General features: G+C 43.9%; 1 protein-coding gene across 2 annotated transcripts in view; it reads left to right on the forward strand.

The window, feature by feature from the left end:
• Nucleotides 1-24,733, forward strand: part of shc3 (SHC (Src homology 2 domain containing) transforming protein 3) — a 61,600-nt gene extending 36,867 nt beyond the window's left edge. The window contains exons 4-12 of one of the 2 annotated variants that reach the window (XM_064977376.1): nt 3,023-3,142; nt 3,267-3,332; nt 3,952-4,003; nt 4,123-4,252; nt 9,109-9,250; nt 10,629-10,731; nt 16,530-16,727; nt 18,600-18,895; nt 21,276-24,733. In XM_064977376.1, coding sequence (XP_064833448.1) covers nt 3,023-3,142; nt 3,267-3,332; nt 3,952-4,003; nt 4,123-4,252; nt 9,109-9,250; nt 10,629-10,731; nt 16,530-16,727; nt 18,600-18,895; nt 21,276-21,404 — 1,236 coding nt within the window. In that variant the 3' untranslated portion in view covers nt 21,405-24,733. The remainder of the gene's footprint in view (nt 1-3,022; nt 3,143-3,266; nt 3,333-3,951; nt 4,004-4,122; nt 4,253-9,108; nt 9,251-10,628; nt 10,732-16,529; nt 16,728-18,599; nt 18,896-21,275) is intronic. The other variant, XM_064977377.1, reaches the window with a different exon arrangement.
• Nucleotides 24,734-25,122: the final 389 nt, after the last annotated feature.

The raw sequence follows: 25,122 nt of genomic DNA on the forward strand, positions 1-25,122 counted from the left end.
CAACGAATACAGCAAATAGCTGCTGTTTTTATGAGTGAGTTCATGTTTAAGTTCTTACTCAGCACTGTCAACACTTTGTATTCAACAGTTTTTTAACCCATCAAATGCCCGTTCTTCCTATTTCCACTCAGCGCTACAGCACCCAGTGCTTCAGTAATGAATGAGGAGGAAAGTGTATCTATAGGCTTGCGTTGTTATTATTAGCAGCTTGGGTCTTTTTTAATATCGAGGAATATTTCACTCTCTCTGTTCATAGGAGTAACAACATGAACTTGCGCATTAATGCGGTGCGACTCAAGTTTCGCTATCAGCTGGATGACCGTGTCCCTTTTTGGTCAGTGTCAGTGAAGGAAAGGGAGAGCGGAGGGATGTTGAGAGACTGACCCTCAGTCTGCTTCTCTCTCCCTCTGCTGAGACTGACCCTCAGTCTGCTGCTCTCTCCCTCTGCTGAGACTGACCCTCAGTCTGCTGCTCTCTCCCTCTGCTGAGACTGACCCTCAGTCTGCTGCTCTCTCCCTCCACTGAGACTGACCCTCAGTCTGCTGCTCTCTCCCTCCGCTGAGACTGACCCTCAGTCTGCTGCTCTCTCCCTCCGCTGACACTGACCCTCAGTCTGCTGCTCTCTCCCTCTGCTGAGACTGACCCTCAGTCTGCTGCTCTCTCCCTCTGCTGACACTGACCCTCAGTCTGCTGCTCTCTCCCTCCGCTGAGACTGACCCTCAGTCTTCTGCTCTCTCCCTCTGCTGAGACTGACCCTCAGTCTGCTGCTCTCTCCTCCGCTGAGACTGACCCTCAGTCTGCTGCTCTCTCCCTCTGCTGAGACTGACCCTCAGTCTGCTGCTCTCTCCCTCCACTGAGACTGACCATCAGTCTGCTGCTCTCTCCCTCTGCTGAGACTGACCCTCAGTCTGCTGCTCTCTCCCTCCACTGAGACTGACCCTCAGTCTGCTGCTCTCTCCCTCTGCTGAGACTGACCCTCAGTCTGCTGCTCTCTCCCTCCACTGAGACTGACCATCAGTCTGCTGCTCTCTCCCTCCACTGACACTGACCCTCAGTCTGCTGCTCTCTCCCTCCACTGAGACTGACCCTCAGTCTGCTGCTCTCTCCCTCTGCTGAGACTGACCCTCAGTCTGCTGCTCTCTCCCTCCTCTGAGACTGACCCTCAGTCTGCTGCTCTCTCCCTCCACTGAGACTGACCCTCAGTCTGCTGCTCTCTCCCTCTGCTGAGACTGACCCTCAGTCTGCTGCTCTCTCCCTCTGCTGAGACTGACCCTCAGTCTGCTGCTCTCTCCTCCGCTGACACTGACCCTCAGTCTGCTGCTCTCTCCCTCTGCTGAGACTGACCCTCAGTCTGCTGCTCTCTCCCTCCACTGAGACTGACCCTCAGTCTGCTGCTCTCTCCCTCCGCTGAGACTAACCCTCAGTCTGCTGCTCTCTCCCTCCGCTGAGACTGACCCTCAGTCTGCTGCTCTCTCCCTCTGCTGAGACTGACCCTCAGTCTGCTGCTCTCTCCCCCCGCTGAGACTGACCCTCAGTCTGCTGCTCTCTCCCTCTGCTGAGACTGACCCTCAGTCTGCTGCTCTCTCCCTCCGCTGAGACTGACCCTCAGTCTGCTGCTCTCTCCCTCTGCTGAGACTGACCCTCAGTCTGCTGCTCTCTCCCTCCGCTGAGACTGACCCTCAGTCTGCTGCTCTCTCCCTCTGCTGAGACTGACCCTCAGTCTGCTGCTCTCTCCTCCGCTGAGACTGACCCTCAGTCTGCTGCTCTCTCCCTCTGCTGAGACTGACCCTCAGTCTGCTGCTCTCTCCCTCCGCTGAGACTGACCCTCAGTCTGCTGCTCTCTCCCTCTGCTGAGACTGACCCTCAGTCTGCTGCTCTCTCCCTCTGCTGAGACTGACCCTCAGTCTGCTGCTCTCTCCCTCCACTGAGACTGACCCTCAGTCTGCTGCTCTCTCCCTCTGCTGAGACTGACCCTCAGTCTGCTGCTCTCTCCCTCTGCTGAGACTGACCCTCAGTCTGCTGCTCTCTCCCTCTGCTGAGACTGACCCTCAGTCTGCTGCTCTCTCCCTCTGCTGAGACTGACCCTCAGTCTGCTGCTCTCTCCCTCTGCTGAGACTGACCCTCAGTCTGCTGCTCTCTCCCTCTGCTGAGACTGACCCTCAGTCTGCTGCTCTCTCCCTCTGCTGAGACTGACCCTCAGTCTGCTGCTCTCTCCCTCCGCTGAGACTGACCCTCAGTCTGCTGCTCTCTCCCTCCGCTGAGACTGACCCTCAGTCTGCTGCTCTCTCCCTCCACTGAGACTGACCCTCAGTCTGCTGCTCTCTCCCTCCGCTAAGACTGACCATCAGATGCAGGCACCATCAGCCCAGTAAAATAAAAAGCTAATTATTTAAACGTATGCTCACTCAGCTGTGCCTCACAAGTAATACAACTATGGATCCATTACCGGTATGATCATATAGCCTACCTCAAATTTTGAAACATATATATTTTGAAATGTCCTGAACAACAATGCATTGGTAGGTAAATTCAGGCAAAGCCAGTATGGTGATAATGTATTGGGCTATAGCTTACGGAACAAACCTCATTGCTACAGGACTGTTTTTAATTGGTTGATGTTACATTTTTTAAGTCATGGTAATAAAAAATCAGAGCTGGTAGATCTCAACATGCATTTTGACTCAGAAAGTGATCTTGACTCAGAAGGTGATCTTGACTCAGAAGGTGATCTTGACTCAGAAAGTGATCTTGACTCAGAAGGTGATCTTGACTCAGAAAGTGATCTTGACTCAGAAAGTGATCTTGACTCAGAAGGTGATCTTGACTCAGAAAGTGATCTTGACTCAGTAAAGGTTGGTGACAACTTCTTTAGACTATCAGAGTATAGCAGCTGCTTCAGTGTCCTGGCACTTTGGGTTTTTGAATAAAATGACCAAACAAAATGTGTTATTCATATTATTATTGCTCTGTTTGTGTATGACGTACAACTCATCTCCTACCTGCCTCTCCTCTCTCCCCCCAGCCTCCATCTAAAGCCCTGTCCAGCATCTTGGGGAAGAGCAACCTTCAGTTTGCTGGGATGAGCATCAATTTGAATATCTCCACCAGCAGCCTCAACCTGATGACCCCAGACTCCAAACAGGTCAGTTTACAAACAATGGAAAAGTTCCCTTTCGTGAAGAAAAATATCTTTCTGTAAGAGATGTCAAGAACAGTTAGGCAACAGTGTTATTTGATTTCCTGATCAATGTGTGTGCCTCTGCCAGATCATAGCCAATCATCATATGCAGTCCATTTCCTTTGCATCAGGAGGAGATCCAGTGAGTGATCCAGTAAGAACCATTTTTTTTGATTTGAACCTTTATTTAACCTTTATTTAACTAGGCAAGTCAGTTAAGAACAACTTCTTATTTACAATGGGAGAGAGCTTATGGGAAATGTGGATCACAAACACAAGCGGAAAAACAGAAAGATTTCTGGAGCCATGTTTTATCTGTGGAATAAATCTGACTGTCGATTATGGCTATAGACAACCATGAGACTCATCCAAGTCTCTAATATGGGCAGATCGATGTTTATTTTGTATATTTAACTAGGCAAGTCAGATAAGAACAGATAAGAATTCCTATTTACAGTGATGGGCCTACCGGGGAACAGTGTGTTAACTGCCTTGTTCAGGGGGCAGAACGACAGATTTTACCTTGTCAGCTCGGGGATTCAATCCAACAACCTTTCTGTTACTGGCCCAGTGCTCTAACCACTAGGCTACCTGCCGCCCCATATCGGTTTATTTTGTTTATCATGTCAATCCAGTGTATTAACGCATCTATACGTTAGTATGCAGACTCTCCTTAGGACTGCTGTAGATGTCGATGTATGAATGCCTTCCTGGTTGACTTTCCCTTTGGCGTCTCTGTTCACCATGGACTAATTTTCCTTTCCTTGGTCCAGGACACGACTCATTATGTTGCCTATGTAGCAAAAGATCCTGTCAACCGAAGAGGTAGGCCTGTATTTCACTTCTTCTTCTTCTTCTTCTTCTTCTTCTTCTTCTTCTTCTTCTTCTTCTTCTTCTTCTTCTTCTGCTGGTAGTTGACCTCTGCACCTCTTCTCCTATTCTAGCGTGTCATATTCTGGAGTGTTGTGATGGTCTGGCCCAGGATGTGATCAGCACCATCGGCCAGGCCTTTGACCTCCGTTTCCAGCAGTACCTCCAGTGTCCCTCCAGCAAGATTACCTCTGTACACGACAGGTGAGCCTGTCTGCCATCATAGGCGACAGTGACATGATTTCCTATGTTTTGTGTGTGTGTGTGTGTGTGTGTGTGTGTGTGTGCCCTGCTAGACATATGTTGTATGTCCTTCCCATCCACCCTGCTAGACATATGTTGTACTTCCTTCCCATCCTCCCTGCAAGACATATGTTGTACTTCCTTCCCATCCTCCCTGCTAGACATATGTTGTACTTCCTTCCCATCCTCCCTGCTAGACATATGTTGTACTTCCTTCCCATCCTCCCTGCTAGACATATGTTGTACATCCTTCCCATCCTCCCTGCTTAGACATACAGTTGAAGTCAGAAGTTTACATACTTGGAGTCATTAAAACTCATTTTTCAACCACTCCACAAATTTCTGACACAAGTAATTTTTCCAACAATTGTTTGCTGACAGATTATTTCACTTATAATTCCCTGTATCACAATTCCAGTGGGTCAGAAGTTTACATACACCAAGTTGACTTTACACAGCTTGGAAAATTCCAGAAAATGATGTCATGACTTTAGAAGCTTCTGTTAAGATAATTGACATAATTTGAGTCAATTGGAAGTGTACCTGTGGATGTATTTCAAGTATGTATGTATTGCCTGTTTGCTTGACATCATGGGGAAATAAATCAGCCAAAAATTGTGACCTCCACAAGTCTGGTTCATCCTTGGGAGCAATTTCTAAACGCCTGAAGGTATCACATTCATCTGTACAAACAATAGCACGCAAGAATTAACACCACACAGCCGTCATACCGCTCAGGAAGGAGACGCGTTCTGTTTCTTAGAGATGAATGTACTTTGGTGCGAAAAATGCAAATCAATCCCAGAACAACAGCAAAGGACCTTGTGAAGATGCTGGAGAAAACATTTACAAAAGTATCTATATCCACAATAAAATGAGTCATATATCAACATGACCTGAAAGCCGCTCAGCAAGGAACAAGCCACTGCTCCAAAACCGGCATAAAAAAGCCAGACTACGGTTTGCAACTGCACATGGGGACAAAGATCGTACTTTTTGGAGAAATGTCCTGTGGTCTGATGAAACAAAAATAGAACTGTTTGGCCATAATGACCATCGTTATGTTTGGAGGAAAAAGGGGGAGGCTTGTGTCGTGTCTTTACTATCATTAACTGAAGACTGATAGTTTTTATCAAAGATTCTCTGTAATTAGTTATTACGCGATTAGACTGACTAATCATGTAACTTCGAGGAAGTTGGGGCACCAAGGAAAAATATTCAGATTACAAAGTTATCATTTCCTAAAATAACTTTTCAGATATTTTATCTGATCAATTAGTATTCAAATTATTGAATTATTTACTTTACCTCACGTTAGTCTCATTCCAAACATCGTAAATTGTTGGTTATCTGCACGAACCCAGTCTTCCTTATAAGTCATCCATACATCAATTGTCTTAAATCATTAATTTATTACTAACTAAGTAAATCACAGAAATGCATAAACAAACAAACAAACAAGGTAAATGTGGTTACATGAAATGATAGGAGAATGTGCCCTAGTGGGCTAAACCGGCATGGCGGCTTGTTAGACAAAAGGGGAAGTGGGGGTCGACTAAGAAGTCACTACAGAGTGATAATTATAACAATTGAAATGCTAATCCTTTACACATGAACGCTCACTCATTCGGGAACAATTACAATCAATATATATATTTACGCTCAGTGTGTCATCTTGATTGCTGGTGAAAAGTTTGTTTCTTTTGTAGAATTGTCCGTCTCTCTCCCTCTCTTTCTCGGTTGTGGTTAGAGGGGATAGTTCAGAGTGACATTCGTTATAGAATGGATGTTTCGGCGGTTGTCGTTCTTTGCGTTCAATGATACCGAATTCCTAGCTGCAGACTAGTAATTAATATCAAAGACTTGTTCTTATTCTGTCAGTATCGATAGTCTAAGAGTTTAACCACGTGGTATGGTTAAAAGATTCAGCAATGGTCTACAACCTTTGTCCTCCTAATGGAGAAAAACATGGTCTGCAACCTTTAGCCATCTCGTAATTGAGGTAAGCTCGGTCTGCTGATCGAAAACCCGAGTGGGGGTTTTATTCGGAAGGGCCGAAAAAGGGCTGTCCCAAGAGGCCTGACCCTAACTGGGCTCAGGGGCAGTCCTCTGATTTAGTTCAAATCAAAAGGGAATTGTATTTGTCTTCATTAAACAGTCCAAAATCATATTACACAATTATACAAACAGTATCATACTCACTCATTCATCTTAAAACCTCTTGAAACTCCCCATCCCGGATCCGGGATCGTGAATAAAGCCTCAGGCTCATTAGCATAACGCAACGTTAACGATTTCTGAAAATCGCAAATAAAATGAAAATAATGTGCCTGCTCTAAAGCTTAGCCTTTTCTTAACAACACTGTCATCTCAGATTTTCAAAATATGCTTTTGAACCATAGCTATTCACTAATTTGTGTAAGAGTATGCTAAGCTAGCTTAGCATTTTGAGTAGCATTTAGCACGCAACATTTTCACAAAAACCAGATAACCAAATAAATAAAATCATTTACCTTTGAAGAGCTTCGGATGTTTTCAATGAGGAGACTCTCAGTTACATAGCAAATGTTCAGTTTTTCCTGAAAGCATCTTTGTGTAGGAGAAATCGCTCCGTTTTGTACATCACATTTGGCTACCGAAACGAACCGAAAATTCAGTCACTAACAACGTCAAACTTTTTCCGAATTAACTCCATAATATCGACCGAAACATGGCAAACATTGTTTGGAATCAATCCTCAAGGTGTTTTTTCACATATCTCTTCATTGATATATCGTTCGTGGAAGCCTGCTTTCTTCTCTGAATTCCATGGAAAAATACTTGCAGCTGAGGTTTGCGCACCAATTTCGGCGCAGGACACCGGGCGGACACCTGGTAAATGTGGTCTCTTATGGTCAATCTTCCAATGATATGCCTACAAATACGTCACAATGCTGCAGACACCTTGGGGAAACGGCAGAAAGGGCAGACTCATTCCTCTCGCATTCACAGCCATATAAGGAGACAATGGAAAACGGAGCCTCAAAAATCCTGCTCATTTCCTGGATGCCGTTTCATCTTGGTTTTGCCTGTAGCTCACGTTCTAGGGCACGCACAGAGAATATCTTTGCAGTTCTGGAAACGTCAGAGTGTTTTCTTTCCAAAGCTACCAATTATATGCATAGTCGAGCATCTTTTCGTGACAAAATATTGCGCTTAAAACGGGCACGTCTTTTTATCCAAAAATGATATAGCGCCCCCAGAGTTTCAAGAGGTTAAACAACCATTAGATGTAAACCTCATATCTGAGGCTATTATATAAACAGTGTTAAGGTAATGTGGCCACACCGTCTCCCATGAGCTTCCCAAGTTGTGACAAATGGACCAGTTTGTAGCTGGATTCTTCACCGATTTTTCATACTTTCTCCGGAACATGAAATTTGTTCGTACCTCAAGTTCTGTGAGGTGGAAGGATTTCCTTTGTCCTCTATGAAAATGTACCCTCTCTATATACTGTGTGTCCATGAGAAGATCCTCAGGAATTTACGACGTCTCTCTGAACATAGCAACCTTGTTGAAGGAGGAAAGGGGGGACAGGGAGAGGGGGATGGGGCTTGCTATACCCAAAGAGGCCAACGTCATGACACTTGCAAGCCGAAGAACACCATCCCAACCGAGAAGCTCGGGGGTGGCAGCATCATCATGTGGGAGTGCTTTGCTGCAGGAGGGACTGGTGCACTTCACAAAATAGATGGCATCATGAGGCAGGGAAATTATGTGGATATATTTTGAAGCAACATCTCCAAACATCAGTCAGGAAGTTAAAGCTCGGTCGCAAATGGGTCTTCCAAAATGACAATGACCCCAAGCGTACTTCAAAAGTTGTGGTAAAATGGCTTAAGGACAACAAAGTCAAGGTATTGGAGTGGCCATCACAAAGCCCTGACCTCAATCCTATAGAAAATGTGTGGGCAGAACTGAAAAAGCGTGTGCGAGCAAGGAGGCCTACAAACCTGACTCAGTTACACCAGCTCTTGCCAGGAGGAATGGGACAAAATTCAGTCAACTTATTGTGGGAAGCTTGTGAAAGGCTACCCGTAACGTTTGACCCAAGTTAAGCAATTGAAAGGCAATGCTACCAAATACTAATTGAGTGTTTGTAAACTTCTGACCCACTGGGAATGTGATGAAAGAAATAAAAGTTGAAATAAATAATTCTCTCTACTGTTATTCTGACATTTCACATTCATAAAATAAAGTGGTGATCCTAACTGACCTAAGACAGGGAATGTTTACTAGGATTAAATGTCAGGATTTGTGAATTACTGAGTTTAAATGTATTTGGCTAAGGTGTATGTAAACATCCGACTTCAACTGTATGTTGTACGTCCTTCCCATCCACCCTGCTAGACATATGTTGTACATCCTTCCCATCCTCCCTTCAAGACATATGTTGTACATCCTTCCCATCCTCCCTGCTAGACATATGTTGTACTTCCTTCCCATCCACCCTGCTAGACATATGTTGTACTTCCTTCCCATCCACCCTGCTAGACATATGTTGTACATCCTTCCCATCCACCCTGCTAGACATATGTTGTACTTCCTTCCCATCCTCCCTGCTAGACATATGTTGTACTTCCTTCCCATCCACCCTGCTAGACATATGTTGTACTTCCTTCCCATCCTCCCTGCTAGACATATGTTGTACGTCCTTCCCATCCACCCTGCTAGACATATGCTGTAATGTCTGCAGGAAGAGCTTCACGATCCACATATTAATCCTGCTTTCTAGTGAGCAGCAATTCACAGCTGATCGACCTTCTGTGTGATGACAGGGTTCTGAATATGGAGTCAGTCTGGACAGAGGAGGAGGAGGAGGAGCCTGCCGAACATCCGTACTACAACAATATCCCCGGAAAGATGCCACCACCTGGAGGATTCATAGACACCCGGCTAGGCCAGAGCATCCTGGCTGAGGTACAGGACAGTTCCCTCGCCACATCTCACCATATGCAGCAGCAACAGCCAGTACAGAGTGCTACACTTTAGGGCTCCCGAGTGGCACAGCGGTCTAAGGCACTGCGTCTCAGTGCAAGAGGTGTCACTACAGTCCCTGGTTTGAATCCAGGCTGTAGCACATCCAGCCGTGATTGGGAGTCCCACAGTGCACTGCACAATTGTCCCAGGATTGGCCGGGGTAGGCCATCATTTTAAATAAGAATTTGTTCTGAACTGACTTGCCGAGTTAAATAAATATATACATATATATATACATATATAAAATTCTGCAAAGAGTTCAACACAGTTTTGAACAGTGACTACATACATGTTTTATGTGATCACTGCGGGACATGAACTCTTCGCTGGCGTTGCACTAACTGAGCCACACAGTACCACAAATCAACATGATGTGTAGGTACGTCATCACCAGTTAGAAATATAATTCCCAGGATATCCATTCCACACTCACCTCATCTACACCAACCTCATCCATCCTTCCTCATCCATGCCTACCTCATCCATCCAACCTCATCTAATCCAACCTCATCCACACCTACATCATCCATCCAACCTCATCTACACCAACCTCATCCATCCAACCTCATCCACACCTACCTCATCCACACTCACCTCATCTATCCTACCTCATCCATCCTACCTCATCCATCCAACCTCATCTAATCCAACCTCATCCACACCTACATCATCCACTCCTACATGATCCATCCAACCTCATCTACACCAACCTCATCCATCCAACCTCATCCACACCTACCTAATCCATCCTACCGCATCCACACCAACCTCATCCTCACTTGGTAATCTCATCCACACCTACCTCATCCATACCAACCTCACCCACATCAACCTAATCCATCCTACCTCATCCACACCAACCTCATCCATCTTACCTCATCCAGAGTCTACCTCATCCATTCTACCTCATCCACACCAACCTCATCCACATCTACCTCATCCATCCTACCTCATCCATCCATCCTACCTCATCGACATCTACCTCATCCACACCTACCTCATCCATCCATCCTACCTCATCCACACTTACCTCGTCCATTATACCTTCGCCACACCAACCTCATCCATCCTACCCTAATCTTTCCTACCTCATCCATGCTACCTCTTCCTAAGGCACCCAGGGCTTACATACGTCACCACAGTCTAGAAATACATCCTGTTAGCCTCTGGGATTTGATTTGCTTCCCAATCATGAATGAGATGGATCCTGCTGACAGAGGAAGGAAGGAATACAGACCTTGCAGAAGAGTTGCTGTTTTTTATCTTTATTTTTCTCTGACTCATTCTGTTGTTTTTCCTGTGTCTGTCCCTCGAGCAGCAGGCCCCAGGGGCTGGGGTGGACCAGACTTACTATCAGGGTAGACACTGTGGCGAGATCTGGGGAGCGGACAGGAGGCCTACTGGGATACTCGTCCAACAGGGTAAAAGAGGATCTATCTGTCTCTGGTCTCTCTTTCTCTCTCTCTTTGGATATCTTTCTGGATGTGTCACAATCTCTCTCTTTGTTTTCTGTTTGTCTCTAGCTTTCTCTCTCTCTCTGTCTGTCGTTCTCTGTCTCTTGCTCTCTCTCCCGTCTCACCGTCTCTCTCGCTCACCATTACGATTGACCATTACGTATCGGTCCCAGTCAAATTGAACTAAACATAATCTTAGGACCAAAATAGCTTTTTACCACCTGAGGAGCATTGCCAAGGTGCGTCCGTTTCTCTCTCAGGCGGATACAGAGACTCATCCATGCCTTTATTACAAGTTATATAAACATAATTGTGCTCCACAGATATGGTCAGATTTTGGCTAGGCTACTTTGAAGCAAGGTAAGACATGCCTCATAATATGTAATAAAACTTTCAGCTTTCAAACAGTTAAGTATCTGTTTTCAAAATGCCTACTGCCTCCAGCTCATTGCAAAGTGGTGTGTGACTTGCCTTCCGTTGCCTTTGCATTTTGCATTTGCTGTTTGAGATGTTGTAGCAGCAGCTCTCGCGCTGTCTGACAGATTTTACGCTCAAAGACTGTATCTGTATGCTGTACGCATGTGATCAAATCCATAATATACATAATATACTGTACACGAGTGCCGAATTAAGTACACTAAATTATACAAATGAACCTATAGACCCATAAACATGGCTAGTCAAATGTATTTCCATCAATGAAGAGGCTAAAAAGCGTTACTTCACAATGGTGTTTTTTCTTCTTTTCCCGGACAATTTTATTTATCAGCTTTTCTAATTTTTTTATTGGTCAAAAGCCGGCTATTACCGGGAAACGCTAAGGGAAACGTTGACACACACACACATCAGCTCAGAGAGGCCCAGCTCAGAGAGGCCCAGCTCAGAGAGGCCCAGCTCAGAGAGGCCCAGCTCAGAGAGGCCCAGCTCAGGAAGGCCCAGCTCAGAGAGGCCCAGCTCATGAGCTCCATCAGCAGCAGATTTTCATTTAGAATGGAAAATGAACATGTTTATTCAATAAATGTGTGCATTGAATCGTATCGCATCGAACCAAATCATTTCGTTACTCTAAACAAATAGAATCGGCACCAAATAATTTCAAACTAAAACGTGTCGTTCATGTATCGTATCGGATCCCATGCATCTAAACTCAGCAAAAAAAGAAACGTCCTCTCACTGTCAACTGCGTTTATTTTCAGCAAACTTAACATGTGTAAATATTTGTATGAACATAACAAGATTCAACAACTGAGACATAAACTGAACAAGTTCCACAGACATGTTGTCACATTCGTTGATAGGAACGGACCAAGGCGCAGCATGAGTTCCATATACTTTATTACACAGTGAAACTATCAAAAACAATAAACAACACGAACGTACAAGCCGTAGTGCACAAAACACTAACACAAACAATATCCCACAAAACACGTGGGAACAATGGGAAACTTAAGTATGATCCCCAATTAGAGACAACGATAATCAGCTGCCTCTAATTGGGAACCATACTAAAACACCAACATAGAAATATAACGACGAGAACACCCCCTGAGTCACGCCCTGACCTAAAACACTATAGAGAACCCCGAGGGCTCTCTATGGTCAGGACGTGACACATGTGACGAACAGAAAGGGAATAATGTTTCCCTGAACAAAGGGTGGTCAAAATCAAAAGTAACAGTCAGTATCTGGTGTGGTCACCAGCTGCATTAAGTACTGCAGAGCATGTCCTCTTCATGGACTAAACCAGATTTGCCAGTTCTTACTGTGAGATGTTACCCCACTCTTCCACCAAGGCACCTGCAAGTTCCCGGATATTTCTGGGGGGAATGGCCCTAGCCCTCACCCTCCGATCCAAAAGGTCCCAAATGTGCTCAATGGGATTGAGATCCAGGCTCTTCGCTGGCTATGGCAGAACACTGACATTCCTGTCTTGCAGGAAATCACGCACAGAACGAGCAGTATGGCTGGTGGCATTGTCATGCTGGAGGGTCATATCAGGATGAGCCTGCAGGAAGGGTACCACATGGGGGAGGAGGATGTCGTCCCTGTAACGCACAGCGTTGTGATTGCCTGCAATGACAAGCTGCTCAGTCCGATGATGCTGTGACACACCTCCCCAGACCATGACAGACCCTCAACCTCCACCTCCAAATCGATCCCGCTCCAGAGTACAGGCCTCGGTGTAACGCTCATTCCTACAACAATAAACGCAAATCTGACCATCACCCCATGCGAGACAAAACCGCGACTCGTCAGTGAAGACGAGTCCTGTCTGCCAGTCCTGTCTGGTTCAGTGATGGTGGGTTTGGGTCCATAGGCGACGTTGTTGCCGGTGATGTCTGGTGAGGACCTGCCTTACAACAGGCCTACAAGCCTTCAGTCCAGCTTCTCTCATTCTATTGTGGACAGTCTGAGCATGTTTGAGGGACTGTGCGTTCCTGGTGTAACCCGGGCAGTTGTTGTTGCCATCCTGTACCTGTCCCGCAGGTGTGATGTTCGGATGTACCGTTCCTGTGCAGGTGTTGTTACACGTGGTCTGCCACTGCGAGGACGATCAGCTGTCCGTCCTGTCTCCCTGTAGCGCTGTCTTAGGCGTCTCACAGTACGGACATTGCAATTTATTGCCCTGGCCACATCTGCAGTCCTCATGCCTCCTTGCAGCATGCCTAAGGCACGTTCACGCAGATGAGCAGGGACCCTGGGCATCTTTCATTCTGTGTTTTTCAGAGTCAGTAGGAAGGCCTCTTTAGTGTCCTAAGTTTTCATAACTGTGACCTTAATTTCCTACCATCTGTAAGCTGTTAGTGTCTTAGAAAGATACACTGCTTCTTAATGCAATCGCTTTGTCACATTTCTTTTTAACGTTACAGAAATCATTCACTATTCAATAATCTGAGACGGCGCTCAGACATAAGCAATATTTCTCCGCTATGTTGGAGTCAACAGAAACACAAAATTACAACATAAATATTCCCTTACCTTTGATGGTCTTCGATCAGAATGTAGTGGAAGGAGTCATACTTACCCAAATACATCGTTTGGTTTCAAGTCGTGTGTCTTTGTATTAGCATATGCTACAAGTTTCAGCTGAAATGCATCCAAAATTACTTCTGGTCAAGAACAGTTGCTCATCAAAACTTCAAAATTACATATTATATGTCAACTAAACTGGTCAAACTAAGTGCAGAATCAAGCTTTAGGACAATCTGACTTCTTCTCATGCAAGCTGGAACAAAGGAAGCTCTGTGCCCAATGCGCGCCCGAAAACGCATGTATTTTCTCGCGACACTCACTATTTTGCCTGCCAAAGGGTCAAAGCTCTTGGGATTTGCACAATTAAACGCTCTACTGATAGAGGACATCTCGCGGAAGATATAGAAACTGTTCCCAGATCCATAGCTGATTGGGAAGGGTGGGGGCGATGACGTCAAAGGTCCCCCAACTTTCTGGATGCCAAAACTAGTTTGGGAGATTGGCTGCCCTGTGAGTTCTGCTATACTTACAGACATACTTCAAACAGTTTTAGAAGCTTTAGAGTGTTTTCTATTCAATAATAATTATTATATGCATATATTAGCAATTTTGGACAGATTTATTTTCAGTTTACTATGGGCACACAATTCATCCAAAGGGGGCAGTATTGTCCCAAGCCTTAACAGGTTTTAACGACCATTCCACAGATGCATGTTCATTAATTGTTTATGGTTCATTGAACAAGCGTGGGAAACAGTGTTTAAACCCTTTACAATGAAGATCTGTGAAGTTATTTGGATGTTTGAAAGACAGGGTCCTGAAAAGGGACATTTCTTTTTTTTTGCTGAGTTCAGATACGTATCGTTCCTGTATGGTGTCAGAGCCCATAGATACGTATCGTTCCTGTATGGTGTCAGAGCCCATAGATACGTATCGTTCCTGTATGGTGTCAGAGCCCATAGATACGTATCGTTCCTGTATGGTGTCAGAGCCCATAGATACGTATCGTTCCTGTATGGTGTCAGAGCCCATAGATACGTATCGTTCCTGTATGGTGTCAGAGCCCATAGATACGTATCGTTCATGTATGGTGTCAGAGCCCATAGATACGTATCGTTCCTGTATGGTGTCAGAGCCCATGTATCTAGTAGATACGTATCGTTCCTGTATGGTGTCAGAGCCCATGTATCTAGTAGATACGTATCGTTCCTGTATGGTGTCAGAGCCCATGTATCTAGTAGATACGTATCGTTCCTGTATGGTGTCAGAGCCCATAGATACGTATCGTTCCTGTATGGTGTCAGAGCCCATAGATACGAATCGTTCCTGTATGGTGTCAGAGCCCATAGATACGTATCGTTCCTGTATGGTGTCAGAGCCCATAGATACGTATCGTTCCTGTATGGTGTCAGAGCCCATAGATACGTATCGTTCCTGTATGGTGTCAGAGCCCATAGATACGTATCGTTCCTGTATGGTGTCAGAGCCCATGTATCTAGTAGATACGTATCGTTCCTGTATGGTGTCAGAGCCCATAGATACGTATCGTTCCTGTATGGTGTCAGAGCCCATGTATCTAGATAGATCCTGTATGGTGTCAGAGCCCATAGATACCTGTATGGTGTCAGAGCCCATAGATATGTATTGTTTCTGTATGGTGTCAGAGCCCATAGATACGTATCGTTCCTGTATGGTGTCAGAGCCCATAGATACGAATCGTTCCTGTATGGTGTCAGAGCCCATAGATACGTATCGTTCCTGTATGGTGTCAGAGCCCATAGATACGTATCGTTCCTGTATGGTGTCAGAGCCCATAGATACGTACCGTTCCTGTATGGTGTCAGAGCCCATAGATACGTATCGTTCCTGTATGGTGTCAGAGCCCATAGATACGTACCGTTCCTGTATGGTGTCAGAGCCCATAGATACGTATCGTTCCTGTATGGTGTCAGAGCCCATAGATACGTATCGTTCCTGTATGGTGTCAGAGCCCCATGGTGTAGATACGTATCGTTCCTGTATGGTGTCAGAGCCCATAGATACGTATCGTTCCTGTATGGTGTCAGAGCCCATAGATACGTACCGTTCCTGTATGGTGTCAGAGCCCATAGATACGCATCCTGTATGGTGTCAGAGCCCATAGATTTCCTGTATGGTGTCAGAGCCCATAGATACCCCGCTCCTGTATGGTGTCAGAGCCCATAGACTCTGTATTGTCTCCTGTATGGTGTCAGATGCCCATAGATAATTAGTCGTTCCTGTATGGTGTCAGAGCCCATAGATTGATGTCCTGTATGGTGTCAGAGCCCATAGATACAGTATCGTTCCTGTATGGTGTCAGAGCCCATAGATACGGATCGTTCCTGTATGGTGTCAGAGCCCATAGATACGATCGCCCTGTATGGTGTCAGAGCCCATAGATACTGAACAGGACTGTATGGTGTCAGAGCCCATAGATACGTATCGTTCCTGTATGGTGTCAGAGCCCATAGATACTTAGTTCCTGTATGGTGTCAGAGCCCATAGATACGTTCCTGTATGGTGTCAGAGCCCATAGATGTATGGTGTCAGAGCCCATAGATACGTATCGTTCCTGTATGGTGACAGAGCCCATAGATACGTATCTAATCGTCTTGAAAGTGAAAGATATGCATCCCTCGTTTCTATTAACTCATAACTCCCCCCCCCTCCCAATGTAAGAAAAGAGAGACTCTGTATTGTCTATTTTATTTTCAGATGACAGAAAATATAAATTAGTCTTTCTTGCTTTTAACTTTTGCTTTGATGTCTAGGATCATGTGACATCTACAGTCTGCCCGAGGGGAAGAGTACAGTACCAAAAACAGGGGATGTGCCTACGTACGTGAACACCCAGCAGATCGATGCCCAGGTGCTGGCAGCCCTGCAGGCTGAACAGGACAGCATGGCAGCAGAAGGGGCAGCGGGCACAGCAGCCAAAGAAAGTCCAAGGAAAGACCTGTTCGACATGAGTAAGAATATCTACCTCTAACTGCTTATTGCTAACAGTAACGAGAGAGAGAGAGAGAGAGAGAGAGAGAGAGAGAGAGAGAGATATGTTTGCCTGTAAGTAATGTTTACATTATTGTACAGCATGGCAGAGGGGGCAGCAGGCGTAGCAAAATATAGTCCCAGGAAAGACCTGTTCGACATGAGTAAGAAGAACTAACCCAACGCTGACATGGCTAATGCTAATAACTAATAGCATATTCCTATTCAACATCTATGAGAAGAAGGAACTAACCGCGGATCGCTAATTACACTAGAATATTCCCATTCAACATCGACAAGAAGAAGAAACTAACTGCTAAACGCTAATTGCTGTTAACACTAGCATAATCCTATCCAATGATCCTTTACTATTACGATTTCCATCCCTCCCCTTGGCCCCTCAATGTTTACAGATCTGAAGCTTTCCCACTACTCTGCTTATACTTATCCTTAGACATATTAACATAGAGGTGTAAGGGAACAAGGGGGATGGATAGGGAGTGATTTAGGACTGGCTGAACATACTTATAAAAAGAAGAACCTCCCTGCTAAAATGGTTATGCTAATAACACTAGTATAATTCCTATTGAACCTGTATAAGAATAACCTTACCACTCATCGCTAATTGTTAACAGTAATAGCACGAGTCCAACCACGAGACATGATTATAATTATAGAGGTGATCTGGCTATTGTTTCCAGGGGGTTGCTTTGTGCTATAATTACATTGTGTCAGGTCCAAAACAAAAGGGAGATATCACTGTAGACCACAGGAGGCTGGCGGAACCTTAATTTGGGAGGATGGGCTCGTGGTAATGTCTGGGAAGGAATAAGTAGAGTGTTAACAAACACGCGGTTTCCATGGTTTCCAGGTGTTTGATGCCATTCCATTAACTCTGTTCTTGCCATTATTATGAGCCATCCTCCCCTCAGTAGCCTCCTGTGCTGTAGACACTATGATTGTCGTGGCTTCCCACAACCTCCCCACAACCTCCCCACAACCTCCGCACAACCTCCGCACAACCTCCGCACAACCTCCCCACAACCTCCCCACAACCTCCCCACAACCTCCCCACAACCTCCCTACAACCTCCCCACAACCTCCCCACAACTTGAGGGTAACATGTAAACTGCATGTTATTCAGCTATAGGTGAAATATCTGTCAAACAAATGACATGTACGCCACGTTGCTCCTTATGGATATAGTTTAGAGGTGAATGAAGAACCATGTGTGTCTTAATGGAGGCGGGGAATGAGGTGACATCTTGGTTATAATAGGATCCTTCATCCAGGTTCTTCCTCCTCCTTTACAGTATGTGAACAATTTACTGAATAATATTTCAATTACTACCGAGTGCCTACACATAGTGTAATTATTTCCAGGAATAAAACTAGGGAAGTATTAATGTATGACTACACAGACATATAGCATAGTAACACATCTCATCGTCCATTATGGAAGTTATAATCAACCAGGGGCTATGCCTTCTAAAACAAAATGTAGAAACGATGTGGAAGGTGGGTTCCACGACGCGTTGGTGTCCTTTAGTAGCGATTTCTTTGCAGCAATTCGACCATGAAGGCCTGATTCACGCAGACTCCTCTGAACAGTTGATGTTGAGATGTGTCTGTTACTTGAACTTCGTCTCGGGCCTAACAACACCCATGCCAATATATCCACCAAACACCGGCTTCTTCTTCACTTAAATAATGCATGCTATGGAATGCTTTTCAATCCAATCAGAAACTAGTATTCAACAATGCAATGGTGTAACATACAATACACCTGCATAGGCCTATTTTCACCATATTGTGTTCCCTGCTTATATGTATTCTTTATCCCACCACCACAGAGCCTTTTGAGGATGCCATCCTGACCCAGTCAGCGGTCCCTGCCCTTCACAAGGCTGGATCTGTGGATAACTCCAGCCCCTTGTTGGTGCGCTCTGCTGCCTTCAAGGCCCAGGAGGAGCTGGAAGGCCAGGCCTGGTACCACGGCGAGATGAGCCGACGAGACGCAGAGAAACTACTGGTAGATGACGGAGACTTCCTGGTTAGGAAGAGCACCACCAACCCTGGGTCGTACGTTCTGACGGGCATGCACAATGGACTGGCCAAACACCTACTGCTGGTGAATCCTGAGGGCACGGTGAGCAGGGAGGGAGAAGCAGAGGGGAGAGAGTTATACTAGTGTGAAAAGGCGAATAAGAGAACGGGTGAGTGATTGAGTGAATACCCACTGGGCACAGAGGTCAATTCAACGTCTATTCCTCATTGGCTCAATGTAATTTTGTTGAAATGACGTGGAAACAATGTTGATTCAACTAGTGTGTGCCCAGTGGGGGTGTGTGTGTGTGTGAGAGAGTGAGAGAGAGTGAGAGTGAGAGAGAGAGAGAGAGAGAGAGAGAGAGAGAGAGAGAGCGATACAGTATGCTAGAGAGAGAGAGAGCGATACAGTATGCTAGAGAGAGAGAGAGCGACACAGTATGCTAGAGAGAGAGAGAGCGACACAGTATGCTAGAGAGAGAGAGAGAGAGCGACACAGTATGCTAGAGAGAGAGAGAGAGAGAGAGATACAGTATGCTAGAGAGAGAGAGAGAGATACAGTATGCTAGAGAGAGAGAGCAATACAGTATGCTAGAGAGAGAGAGCGACACAGTATGCTAGAGAGAGAGAGAGAGCGACACAGTATGCTAGAGAGAGAGAGCGATACAGTATGCTAGAGAGAGAGAGAGTGACACAGTATGCTAGAGAGAGAGAGAGAGGGCGACACAGTATGCTAGAGAGAGAGAGAGAGAGATACAGTATGCTAGAGAGAGAGAGAGATACAGTATGCTAGAGAGAGAGAGCGATACAGTATGCTAGAGAGAGAGAGAGATAGAGATACAGTATGCTAGAGAGAGAGATACAGTATGCTAGAGAGAGAGAGAGAGAGAGATACAGTATGCTAGAGAGAGAGAGAGAGACAGACAGAGACGGAGACAGAGAGCGAGAGAGAGAGAGAGACAGAGAGAGAGAGAGAGAGAGGGGGAGCGATACAGTATGCTAGAGAGAGAGAGATACAATATGCTAGAGAGAGAAAGAGAGCGATACAGTATGCTACAGGGAGAGAGATAGAGATACAGTATGCTAGAGAGAGAGAGAGAGAGATACAGTATGCTAGAGAGAGAGAGAGATAGAGATACATTATGCTAGAGAGAGAGATACAGTATGCTAGAGAGAGAGAGAGATACAGTATGCTAGAGAGAGAGAGAGAGCAATACTGTATGCTAGAGAGATAGAGAGAGAGAGAGAGATAGGGAGCGATACAGTATGCTAGAGAGAGAGAGAGATACAGTATGCTAGAGAGAGAGAGAGAGAGATACAGTATGCTAGAGAGAGAGAGAGAGATACAGTATGCTAGAGAGAGAGAGAGAGCGATACAGTATGCTAGAGAGAGAGAGATAGAGATACAGTATGCTAGAGAGAGAGAGATACAGTATGCTAGAGAGATAGAGATACAGTATGCTAGAGAGAGAGAGCAATACAGTATGCTAGAGAGAGATACAGTATGCTAGAGAGAGAGAGAGATACAGTATGCTAGAGAGAGAGAGATACAGTATGCTAGAGAGAGAGAGAGATACAGTATGCTAGAGAGATACAGTATGCTAGAGAGAGAGAGATACAGTATGCTAGAGAGAGAGAGATACAGTATGCTAGAGAGAGAGGGAGAGCGATACAGTTTGCTAGAGAGAGAGAGAGATAGAGATACAGTATGATAGAGAGAGAGAGATACAGTGTGCTAGAGAGAGATACAGTATGCTAGAGAGAGAGAGAGATACAGTATGCTAGAGAGAGAGAGATACAGTATGCTAGAGAGAGAGAGAGATACAGTATGCTAGAGAGATACAGTATGCTAGAGAGAGAGAGATACAGTATGCTAGAGAGAGAGAGATACAGTATGCTAGAGAGAGAGGGAGAGCGATACAGTTTGCTAGAGAGAGAGAGAGATAGAGATACAGTATGATAGAGAGAGAGAGATACAGTGTGCTAGAGAGAGAGAGATATACAGTATGCTAGAGAGAGAGAGATACAGTATGCTAGAGAGAGAGAGAGAGAGAGATACAGTATGCTAGAGAGAGAGAGAGCAATACAGTATGCTAGAGAGAGAGAGAGAGCAATACAGTATGCTAGAGAGAGGGAGAGAGAGAAGAGAGAGATACAGTATGTTACAGAGAGAGATAGATACAGTATGCTAGAAAGAGAGAGAGAGAGATACAGTATGCTAGAGAGAGAGAAAGATACAGTATGCTAGAGAGAGAGAGAGATACAGTATGCTAGAGCGAGAGAGAGATACAGTATGCTAGAGAGAGATACAGTATGCTAGAGAGAAAGAGAGAGATACAGTATGCTAGAGAGAGAGAGAGAGATACAGTATACTAGAGAGAAATATGTTTACCTGTAATAATAATAATAATATTCATATATCTCCCATGTCACTCACTTTAAAAAAATATATATTTTTTTACATCTTTGTATCTTTTGAAAAGGTGCAGACAAAAGATCACATATTTGACAGCATCAGTCACCTGATAGGCCATCACCGTGACAACAGCTTGCCCATAGTGTCTGCAGGAAGTGAACTTTGTCTGAAGCAGCCTGTGGGCAACAGGAAATAGTGATGATCCACTCACTAAACCTGGTGGGAGATGGAGTTCTGAAACTTAAACCTCCAATCCCTCCTGAAAACCTGAAACTTGAAGATGAAAATAGAGAATATATTATTGTTGAAAAAAGGTTACTTAACGATGATGACAGTGTCTTGGAAGAGGTCTGAGGCTGAGCAAACTCCCGGGCCACAAAAAGGAGGATGAGAAAGAAGAAGGTTTGCTGATATAAAAAATATTTATAGAACTGTTATTATTTTCTTGTGATGATTGAAATGCTATATTTTTGAGAAGACATATAGGTGCATTTGGGACATATATGTTGATTTGGTGTTTTAAAAACAAAGAAAAACAACTGTTAGTAGTTTAGATGACGAAGCGCAAATCGACATCAGAGGGGAAAGAAAATAGTATTTTCGAATAAAACCCTGAATTTTAGTTTTGTCTATCAAGCACAACCAGATTTACACAGTCATTGGTAAGTAGGATTTACATAGAGGAGAACAACTATTTGAAAATGCTGTTGTTTATATTGAAACTATTTTAGGATTATTTGTCCTTTATCGCAGCTATAGCGCGACGACATCTTCCCTTGGGGTTACTAATGAATCTATCCTGGTCCCAGACCGGTTTGTGATGTCTTGCCAACACCTGAGGGTGGGACAATGACCATAGCCCATAGGAGTTTGTAAGGCAGCACACATGAGTCTGTGACCAGGCTACAATGAATCTGCTTTATAAGAACTAAAGACGTGAATGTGTTTTGCTTTACAGTAGTCACAGTGTGTTGGGGTCAGGGGTCGCAACCTTTGGCCCCTCATAGTGCTGTCAACATGGCTTTAAAGATACAGGGTGAATCTCAGTTGTACTCCCTTGATTCCTTGCATCCTCTCTCCTTGCCCCCAAAACCTTCCATTAGCCTCATGAAACCAGACTGATCTAACTGTAAAGTCTCTCTGGATAAGACCGTCTGCTAAATGACTAAAATGTAAATGTAAAAATGTGACAATGTCACATTCTGTTTCACTTCACGAAATGTAAGCTCAGCGGACAGTCTGGTTTCATGAGGCTCTATAGATCCGAGGGGAGGACCCTCACATCTTCTGCTCCAATGTGCTTTGAGAAGGAAACGAGGAGGGAGTGGCATGAGGAATCAAGTTATTACTATTGAGATTGACCCACTGACATTTTTTTTTATAATGAAGTACTCTTCTTGTGTCACTGCAGTCGCATGACTTGACAAATCTAACTGTTCCTGTGGACATTGTTCATAGACCTTGAACCCCCTTGGGAGTTACTTGTGTAATGCTAACACTGTAAAAAAAAAAAAAAAAAAAAATATTTATTGCTTTTCAAAATATTATTTCATAATTGGTTTCTGGATCCTTCTTTAAACTGGGTGTGTAGTAAGTCAACTAGTTTGGAGCTTCGATCATGCAAATTAATATTCTTCACATCATTTCTAGCGTTTATGGCTTTATAGTGGACTTTTAAAAGTGTATTATTTGACAAATTATTATCACAAATGTATAGCACAATCAGAAGTTTAAAAGATTATCTGTGTTAATTGTATTGAGAACAATTCACCAACGTGTTTTAACGTAAATCACTATACCGACGGGAGGTTTAGAAAAATCCTCTCGATTTCACCTAGCGCACTCTTAATTAGATAATAAGGATATTACATTACTTTCTCTTGTGTAACAATATTGATTATAAATTAATTCTCATTTCTCAATGTCTGGATTTCGATAGGTCTATTGACATCACAGAATGGTCAGAAAAACAGAAAACTGACTGATAGAACAATTAAATTGGCCTTTTACCTATGCATTTAGACGGAATTTACATAACTAGGAATAGTTCAATTATATTTATCATGTTATATAGCATATGTTACATATTTGTTATAACTATTGAAATAACATTGTAATAAAATTAAAATAATGAATATTGGAGTTATATGGTACAACTTGTTTAAATTCAACCACTTGAAATCTATACATTAAATAAGTTACAATTCATATTTAGAACTTTTTTAAGTATTTTTTTTAATAGTAATTGCATAGGTAAAACAGCCATTGGGAGGAGAAGCGGAAAATATGTTTTAGCCTCACGTTCATGCATAAGTACAGAAACTAAATACTATGACCATTAACAAAAACCTGTGACACAAACGGGACACTGATGCATTTCACTGTTAGATAATGATGTGTATTTAGGATTGAACCAAAACAGAACCTGTGTTTGCAGTTAATTTGTTTGACAAGAAGACAGTTATTTACAATACCGTAGGATACCTGTATTTTGCAACAAGAGGAAGTGTACGTGGATCTACTCCCACAATTGTCTTTTAAATAAGTCTTACTCTGATTTTTAAAGGGGATCATAGCAATGTTATGATATGATAACCTCCCCATCAAGATATGATACAGTTGCTGTCTAGCTTAAAGCAGCTTCATGTAATTTTAGTCTAGATTGTGTACATTTCCAGACAGCCCACTGCTTTTGTGGCAGTTTATAAACAGACACAATAGAATGGTAATACATTTGGTTTGGCAGATCTGTACAGTGACTTTTTTGGAAAGGACCAAATTGAAGAATAGATTCCCAAAACTCCTAGGGACAAATCCTGACTGGAGTTCCACGCATGCTATTCAAACATTTAAACAAATAATCAAATAATCTTACATGAATCAATCTTACACCATTACAGTACTAGCTTGGCATAAATAATGTTACGTTAGCTCAACAAAGAACTGTGAGTCAACTCAACATCCCCATGTATACAGTAGGGAGCCACACTAGAGCATGGCTTTTTCAGATTTCTGTTGATGAAAATGTGCCTTTTCTTTGTACCAATGGTGTTTTTCTTCTTCAAAGTGCAATAGCTGGAACTTCTTCATGGGCATGCCCTGCCGTTCATTAGAGTGCGTCCCATTGGCACCCTAATCCTTATATAAAGCACTACTTTTGACCAGGGGGCCCTAGTTAAAAGTGGTGCACTATAGAGAATAGGGTGCCATTTGGGAAGCAACCTAAGAGTTGTGTTTCGCAGTACTGCTTGAGTGTTGCTGCTTGAGATTCAACGTTTTTTTCTCTCTCTCTCTCCCTCTCCCTCTCTCTCTCTCTCTCTCTCTCTCTCTCTCTCTCTCTCTAGTTTCCAAATTCTGAATATGATGAGTCTTTTTGTCAGAAGGACCACAAAAACACATTTTGGAACAAGTAAAAAAAATAATAAAAACAAAGAAATGAGTCCAAACAATGTTTACAGATTTAGTCTTTGGTTGTATGAGTTATTATCATTCTGTATGACTGTTGGCAATAAAACCGTGAATGTCCTTTTTTTGTTTGATGAACAGTCATACTATTCTCCATGCAGTTCCACTGACCCCTTTTAAGCAGCTGTATATGTGCCTCAATGCACAGCAAAGTATGTCGTGATAACATCAGGGATAACATCAGGGATAACATCAGTGATAACATCAGTGATAACATCAGGGATAACATCAGGGATAACATCAGGGATAACATCAGGGATAACATCAGTGATAACGTCAGGGATAACATCAGGGATAACGTCAGGGATAACATCAGGGATAACATCAGGGATAACATCAGGGATAACATCAGTGATAACATCAGAGATAACATCAGGGATAACATCAGTGATAACATCAGGGATAACATCAGGGATAACATCAGTGATAACATCAGAGATAACATCAGG

This window comes from Oncorhynchus masou, chromosome 11, assembly GCF_036934945.1.
Source record: "Oncorhynchus masou masou isolate Uvic2021 chromosome 11, UVic_Omas_1.1, whole genome shotgun sequence".
Classification (NCBI taxonomy): Eukaryota; Metazoa; Chordata; class Actinopteri; order Salmoniformes; family Salmonidae; genus Oncorhynchus; species Oncorhynchus masou.